The sequence below is a fragment of the Limulus polyphemus genome, unplaced genomic scaffold (assembly GCF_000517525.1).
Source record: "Limulus polyphemus unplaced genomic scaffold, Limulus_polyphemus-2.1.2 Scaffold1928, whole genome shotgun sequence".
NCBI lineage: Eukaryota > Metazoa > Arthropoda > Merostomata > Xiphosura > Limulidae > Limulus > Limulus polyphemus.
This window is the reverse complement of record NW_013667538.1, coordinates 20,297-29,393: the sequence shown is the minus strand read 5'-3', so window position 1 is coordinate 29,393 and position 9,097 is coordinate 20,297. Positions and strand designations below refer to the sequence as shown.

Below are 9,097 nucleotides of genomic sequence, written 5' to 3'. Positions count from 1 at the left end.
AAACGTTTAATGCGAGTCGCCCACGACATCCTAGTTTATACCAAGTTGTATTCTATTTTAGATAGATAAAATAGTATACACAAAACTAAAGCACATGAATCCCAACAAGTATTTCAAACATTTAATGCGAGTCGCCCACGACATCGTAGTTTATATCAAGTTGTATTCTATTTTAGATAGATAAAATAGTATACACAAAACTAAAGCACATGAATCCCAACAAGTATTTTAAACGTTTTGTTTGTTATTGTTAGAAAACAATCGAAATATTACAGACAATTTTGTTATGTGGTATTATTTGTAAGAACCAAAAATTCAAGCATTTAGAGGTGATATATGATAATTGTTTTGCTAAGTTGTGTAATTTATTATGCGTGTCATTTTATCAACAAAACACTGCAAACAATTTTATGTGGTATTACGTAAAAAACACAGGCAGTTATATCCCAATTCTTTTATTAAATTGCGTAATCCATCTCATTATGTGAAGTATTTTTGACAAGTGCGTTATCAATAACTTTCGAAATGATTTGGTTATTATACAAGTAGTCTACAATTACCTTGAGATAGTATTATACTCTTCTAAGTAAGTTTATCGTATACTCTACTAGAAGTTCGTGTTGTAAGTAAAATGTTCGAGAAATTGCTAAGAAACAAGAACACATCATTCGTCAGGGAGACAAATGTGTTAGTATTACATTCCAGAAACATAAACAATTTTATTAGTATTACATTCCAGAAACATAAACAATTTTATTAGTATTACATTCCTGAAACATAAACAATTTTATTAGTATTACATTCCAGAAACATAAACAATTTTATATACATATAAAACCGTTTGTATAGTTTTAAGGGGGAAAAATCACAATTTCGGTTAAAATACAAATGACATGATTTCCAAAGTTTTAATTAAAAGTGTTACAATTTAAGCATGTATCTTACAAGAATATCGCATGTAAAGCAGAGAATGAATAATACAAGTTCAATAATGAAAAAATCTATACTTTCAACACTTATGAACAGAACAATATTCAAAACAATGTGCACGTAAACTCATGTAACAAATGAACTGTTTATTAATATCTTCATAACTTTATTTGAAACAATGTGCACGTAAACTCATGTAACAAATGAACTGTTTATTAATATCTTCATAACTTTATTTGTTCTCTTCTTAGACGCAAAATTTATTGTTTTCTGACATACAAAATGTGGTTACAAATCTGACATCATTTTATGATATAAAATTGGACCTTCTTTAAATAGGACTTCAGTTTTGGCATTAATATAGTAATTCCACTGGACAGCTTTATGAAACATAAACTTATTTTAGGCTAACAATCATACTAAATATTAGAAACAGCACAAATAGTAATTTACCTAATATGAAAGAAATGTGTTCGGTATATACACCCTGTTAAAGAAGCATTGTTACATTTTTTTAATAAAGACTTTTTACTTACATCATAGGAGATAAACGGATACAAGCCATTCAACAAATCTGTTTAAAATAATTATAGTAAAAAGAATCTGGTATTTGATGGCAGTTACAAACATTCGTTTTTGGCCTTGTTATGGGTTTTTTAGCGCAAAAACCCAATTTATTGAATGTTTTCCCAGAAGATGAAAGTTTTGTCAATCGGGAAAATTTCTATTAAAATAAATATAATTGAACGTAAAAAAGTTCCAAAAAGTCACTTATTCAGAGTTGGTTTGTATAGCTTAGTGTTCTTTCCATGTTTTAACTAGTGCCATTTAAAATTTGCTCAAATATTTTGAGTGCGTGAGTACAATGAGGAGAATCCAATATTTACAAGTCATAGCTTCATAATGCTAAGTTCAGCTTAGTCTAACTACTTCTAGAACACATTATAGATACAGTCGGAGAGTTGTCACCCGCGTATTGATCTTTAGGAACATTATAAAGCCCCAATGCTATTAATTAATCACATCCTGGTTCTTGCTGTTTTTAACGAAAAGCTACAGAATGGGCTATATATGCGTCGTGTCCACTGCAGGGAATCGAACTTCGGATTTTATCATTGTAAATCGTCAACTTATCGCTGACCCACAGTGGGACAATTACATCAGACTATATGTTAGAAACTACAGAAAGTTTCAGCAGTATCTTAGGTCATATTATTCTCGAATAGTACAGAGTTATGTTACACATTTACCGAGTACAAAAAGTGGATATGGACTTGTGTCTGCAAACCCAAAATTGTCTGGTATTACTTACTACACATAGAAATCTCCGTTACCAAACTGAAGAGAAGGCTTTAAACACTGAAGCTATTATATGTAGCAAATAAATATGACGTCACTGTTTGTTGTGATTCTTCTGAAATATACGTTCACAGAATAAACGGTTGAGAGTTGTTTACGAATTCTGGTTGTACTTATAAGTCATGTCGATACACGAACAGTGAATAAGACTGATAGGAAACTATACATCTATACAAATGGCAACAACTCGCTGTTACTTACCGTATACAGATGTTGTAGTATGAACTAAACATAAAAAGAACTAAGACCCCGATTCACTTAGCTATATGTGGTTTTTCAAGACTCAAACCCTTGACTTAATCTTATCTTTACGAACAGTCGTCTCGTTGGACAAACTTTGGAACTTTTCGTTCACTAGAACTTCTTTATTTTATATCTTTGTATACCAGTTTGTCCTAACTATTGTTCAAGAAACGTGGGCCTTTCTTATGTTTTCACTTAAAAATAAGTACAACTGTTCGAGTTTAATTTGTGTAGAACCAGGCTAGTTGTCTTTACAAATATGCAACCAACTTCACTGTCAACTTCACAGTGTGAACTTCAGAAAAATAAAGAAGTAATGAGCGGAAATATTAATATATTACTGTGCTATCTAAAACCAAGCAATTGGGATTATCTTGCTTTTAAATCTTAGCTAACCCCTAACTATGTTCAGCAGCCTTCAAGCTACGAAGCTTATCTACTCCAATCGCTATGTTCAGTAGCCTACAAACTACGAAGCTTATCTAATCCAATCGCTTTGTTCAGTAACCTACAAACTACGAAGCTTATCTAATCCAATCGCTTTGTTCAGTAGCCTACAAGCTACGAAGCTTATCTAATCCAATCGCTTTGTTCAGTAACCTACAAACTACGAAGCTTATCTAATCCAATCGCTTTGTTCAGTAACCTACAAACTACGAAGCTTATCTACTCCAATCGCTATGTTCAGTAGCCTAAAAGCTACGAAGCTTATCTAATCTAATCTTTATGCTCAGCAGCCTACTAATTATAATTATAATCCTTACAACAAAAAAAACGTTGCTGCGTGACAGACCAGCTTTTTAATGTGAGAAGATAATATACTATAACAATCATTCGTATATGACCATAGAGATCTTGAAAAAGAAAATTTAAAGTCGAATAGATACGAAAAAAATGGCTCAGTTTAGTCTATTTACAAGTTTTTTTTTCTTTTTCTTCCTAATACAAAATCCTGACTATAGGTTGGACTTGTAGCAGATATTTTTATTTTAGATTTTACAATCACCGTCTTGTACTTAGACTTTTGTACGTGTTTCACTGAAGATGTTGCCCTGGATGGAAGTTGTAACCTCTGTTTTTGTACGCGTTTCACTGAAGATGTTGCCCTGGATGGAAGTTGTAACTTCTGTTTTTGTACGTGTTTCACTGGAGATGGTGTCTTGGCCCGAAGATGTAAACAATGGTTGGCGATTAAAGGCCTCCATTAATAATTTGTTGCTGCTTATAATATGAAGCTTCCAACACAGTTTTTTTGTTTTTAATGGATCTTCAATATGTGAGGTATAGATTTACATGACTCCAACAAGTGAACATCCAAAGGAGTATGATAAAATGAATATCTGTAAGAATTCCCCGAGTATCTTGAAACTGAACTAATATCCTAGTAAAATTCTTATAATGCATTTACATTAAAAACTTTTCTCTTCCATTTTTTGCTATCTTATCAATTAATTTTATGGATTAATATTTTGAAGTTTGTGGATCAGCTATATAATAGCAATTTTGCTATTTTTCGTGGTGAACGAGTCAGTGGTTACAGGAATGCTACCACATCATTTTCACAAGTTTTGTTTGAGATAATATCCATATGTCAGTTTTACCTAGTTTCACACCAATAACTTAGAATCTTCAAACAGATTCTACAACTTGAATAATGCGAAGTGACTCTGGAATAAAGGCTGTAATCTGCTACTTTACCATCGTCATAAATTATTAGAGGAAAAAAATCACTGTGCTACTATCGACATAATACCTTTAGGTTTCTTATCACAGGTAGCTATTATGGAGGGTTATTTCCCATTTATGTTGCTTGTGACCTTCACTACGTTGTGGAATGTAATTGTGATTGATGGCGATGAAGACTGACATGAGGCACGATGCGAGGGACAAGAATACTTACTTACGCAGTAAGCGAAGGCTATGTCACATTTACAAAGCTGGGCAGCACATTCACCGTCAACAGTATAGTCATCGCCTCCTGAAATTAACAAGACTTAACCGTTATTATGATAACACATTTACGAAAATTACATAAATATCAGCGTTTCAGTTGTAAGGAGAATTTTTGGCAACACATGGATTGAGTTTATAAAACAGATGCAGATATTCTTGATGTGATAAGGTTAAACAACTAAACAGATGCAGATATTCCTGATGTCATAAGGTTAAACAACTAAACAGATGCAGATATTCTTGATGTCATAAGGTTAAACAACTATGAATCGGAAAACAGATGCAGATATTCTTGATGTCATAAGGTTAAACAACTATGAATCGGAAAACAGATGTAGATATTTTTGATGTGATAAGGTTAAACAACTAAACAGATGTAGATATTCTTGATGTCATAAGGTTAAACAAATAAACAGATGTAGATATTCTTGATATGATAAGGTTAAACAACTATGAATCGGAAAACAGATGTAGATATTTTTGATGTCATAAGGTTAAACAACTAAACAGATGTAGATATTCTTGATGTCATAAGGTTAAACAACTAAACAGATGTAGATATTCTTGATGCCATAAGGTTAAACAACTAAACAGATGCAGATATTCTTGATGTCATAAGGTTAAACAACTGTGAATCGGAAAACAGATGTAGATATTCTTGATGTCATAAGGTTAAACAACTAAACAGATGCAGATATTCTTGATGTGATAAGGTTAAACAGATGTAGATATTCTTGATGTCATAAGGTTAAACAACTAAACAGATGTAGATATTCTTGATGTCATAAGGCTAAACAACTATGAATCGGAATATGAGAAGAACTTTTGTGTTCTGCTTATTGTTTGTATTTAAGCACAAAGCTACACCATGTGCTATCTGTGCTGTACCCACTACGGATATCAAAACCTGGTCCGAATTACCGCTGTGTTACTGTGAGCTATTGTTTCTTGGTTGCATAAAGTGTACGGCTATTGAAGCTGATCACTGAAAAATATCATTACATTAATGGAGAACTATATTCAACTATTAATTTTTGTAAATAGATAAAATTTTGTTGTTTTTTTTGCGCCAAATAAAAACAAATCTATTCCAATTCTGGCATCGAGCATACAGTACAACGTGAGTTTAAAAGATATCACCTAGAACAGTGGTTCCCAAACTGTTTTAGTCTGAGGCTCCCCTGATGTGAATAAAAAAGTTTGAGGCCCCCGACCCATAAAAATGCCTTAAAATTTGATTTGTCAATTTCAAGAAATAATTACTAAAGAACTTTAATTATATCTATGAAGTAGTTTTTTTGTTAAATTATACGTTTGCAATCTTATCGAAACAAAACAACTGAAGATTTGTTTTGTATCGCATTGGACGTTTTAGTAATTGAAAAGAAAAATCATAAAATTCCAAATATTGCATACTAGTACGCTGTACCGGCCGACTTTCACCACTGTTATTGACAGTTTACGAAAAATATAGCAAATGTAGGCTAACCTGTCTTACACTTACGGCTTCCCAGTGAGTGACACAGCGGAATCTCTGCAGACGCTAGAAACCGGGTTCCGATACCCGTGGTGGGCAGAGCACAGATAGCCCATGTGTGTAGCTTTGTGCTTAACTACAAACAAACAAACTTACGTTATAGGTGCTTAAGTGTGAACACAATCAGTCAACACTCTCTCGCGACCGACTGACGTGGTTCTCCCCCCCCCCCACCCCACATACACATACACACACACACACACTACTTTAGCATGGTGAATGGAAAACAGTGCTGTAGTAAAAACAATAACATCTCCTTTCGACATGCTGTATCATTTAATTAATTCATCATAATTTTTATCGGATTATTGTTTATTTAGAATTAGAATTAATTCAGCATCTTTTTTTTTCGGCACATTTTTTGGCGGCCCCCACTTTGGGAAACATTGATCTAAAACACAATTACAGCTACTAAGTGAATTATGGATCTTATTTTAGTCAGAGGACCATTTTACATTTTACTCTAAACATAAATAAAATGACAAAATATATATTACGTTATTAGCTAATTTTTCCCTAAAAATGTTGGAAAACAAAAGGCTGAAAGTGACAATGGGTGTACATAAGTGACAAAATACTACTATAGTTCAATATAAGACACAAAATATGCACATATTTTAAAGTAAATGGAGATTACGTCTTAAACTGGAAATCTCCATTGGGAAAAGGAGCGTGTCTCGTTCGGAATTTTTGGGTGTGAAAATCAGAATTAAAAACAGCATTTTCGTACTTGATATAGTCGTAGATGAAGAAAGAAGATTAAAAGTTGATTTTTAAGTTGTTTTTGTTCTCGTAGAAAACAAAATTTTATATTAAAACTTTTGAATAAACGTGTTAAGTAAATCACTTGCCTCTAAAATAGTACACTTTACAATCAAATATTTACACAAGTGAATTAGGAATTTCTGTACAAAAGTTCGGCTAAGTAAGATAATCGTTTGAAAAATATAAAAACTCTCGCCAAGAAAAGACCTCTTAGAAACCCCACAGTAGTTTTAAAGTTTCTAGAAACTTAGTATTCTATTTCTCCCTAGATTTGCGAGTGACAGCACTAGTAGTTTACTAAGCTGTTTTTGTAGAAACTAAAAATATTCTTAATGAAATATACATGATAATTACCAATGTAAATGAAAAACAAATACGTTTTAAAATTATTACGTGTGAAGTTCGTTGTTACTTCTAAATAATGTAAGAAAACTGAATTTCGTTGTGTTACTTCTAAATAACCTACAAAAACTGAATTTCGTTGTGTTACTTCTAAATATCCTACAAAAACTGAATTTCGTTGTGTTACTTCAAAATAACGTAAAAAAACTGACATGTAACAACAACATAAAACTGACATGTAACAACAATATAAAACTGACATGTAACAACAATTCCTTAGAGTGATTACGTAAGAAGATAATCTGTATAATCCTACAGTTATTTGCTCAGTGATTAGCACATCCGGACTGTGAATCAGAGGATTCATGGTTCGCAACTATAGCGAGCTCCACACTTTGAGGGACGGGTGTAGTCAATCAGTTAGCGTGCTGGACTGTGAATCTTGGGATCTCGTTGTCGTCAAAATTGCGCTCCGCACATCGAGGCCATGAGTGTGTGCTATACGAGTGACGTTGAATCCCACTACTGATTTGAGTAACCAAAAAGTCGGTTCAAAATTAGGAACGGCTACGTGTAAATAGCCCTTGTGTAGCTTCTGAAACCAAAATACCTACAATTAAAAAATAAAGCAGTTTGATAAGGACAGTGACTACTAGGTTATGAATAGTGATTGGTACTTACTACAGTGAGCTTTTCCAGGAGCAGCACATTGAAATCGGTAAGAAACAAAATAAACGAGGAGCTGATGACAAGCAGAATAGGTATAGCACCAGTCGTGTTCTAAGCAGCACCTTTAGAAAGAAAGTATATACATATAAATACACTTAGAGAGCTTTATGTATTAATGTGGAAAATATATTCACACACTCATACAAGAGATTAAAGCAGAATAGGTATAGCACCAGTCGTGTTCTAAGCAGCACCTTTAGAAAGAAAGTATATACATATAAATACACTTGGAGAACTTTATGTATTAATGTAGAAAATATATTCACACACTCATACAAGAGATTAAACTTTCAACGTAACCAAACAAACCTAAATATGCAAAACACACACACAAATATTTCTTACAACAAAAAGATTACAAACGTTAAAATGCAAATGAGACTCCGCTGAGCAAGAGCTTTGCCATTGTAGACGTGTGTACTGTAGCGGGTTTTATCAGATACATTTCTGTCAGCACTGATGAAATCTAAAGTAGTTATAGTTCTTTTCAATAAAACAATATTTTCCATTTGTTTTGTGCATTTCCATTTCATTTAGTCAAACGAAAACTAATATGTCTTACGTCTATCTTTTGTACTGCTCCAGGCTATGTTGTTTCTAACATTTGATTTTTCTACTCATAACCAGAAACGAAAGTGAAAATTAATTCTTAACTGATTTCGACTTCTTTGGGAGCATTATACCATATACCGACCGGTCTTTGGTATGAAACTTACTCTGTCAGAGGAAGAGGAAAAGGTAGATAATGTTGTTTTAAAAGTATTATTAATGATTCGGAAATATATTAAACTGAAACAGCTTGATAAAAAATTGAAAGTGTTATTATAAAACAGAACACATGTCATCCATGTCAGCGATACATGTTCATGTTAGAAGTGAAACAATTATTAATGAGTATGTTGAATGTCTTATAATAATTTAAACAATTATTAATGAGTATGTTGAATGTCTTATAATAATTTAAACAATTATTAATGAGTATGTTGAATGTCTTATAATAATTTAAACAATTATTAATGAGTATGTTGAATGTCTTATAATAATTTAAACAATTATTAATGAGTATGTTGAAGTCTTATAATAATTTAAACAATTATTAATGAGTAGGTTGAAAGTTTTATAATACTTTAAATACTCACTAATGAGTATGTTGAAAGTTTATAATAATTTAAACAATTATTAATGAGTATGTTGAAAGTTTTATAATACTTTAAACACTTACTAATGAGTATGTTGAAA

General features: G+C 32.2%; 1 protein-coding gene across 2 annotated transcripts in view; it reads right to left on the bottom strand.

Moving 5' to 3' along the window:
* Window positions 1-881: 881 nt before the first annotated feature.
* Window positions 882-9,097, bottom strand: part of LOC106465387 (phospholipase A2, membrane associated-like) — a 20,052-nt gene continuing 11,836 nt past the window's right edge. Inside the window, exons 3-5 of one of the 2 annotated variants that reach the window (XR_002611958.1) lie at window positions 7,811-7,920; window positions 3,657-4,510; window positions 882-3,602 (exon numbers count right to left, since the gene is read on the bottom strand). Coding sequence is in view for 1 of the 2 variants with exons in the window: in XM_022393283.1 (XP_022248991.1) it covers window positions 4,323-4,510; window positions 7,811-7,920 (298 nt within the window). In the remaining variant the exon portion in view is untranslated. Of the gene's footprint in view, window positions 4,511-7,810; window positions 7,921-9,097 lie in introns of both variants that reach the window. The other variant, XM_022393283.1, reaches the window with a different exon arrangement.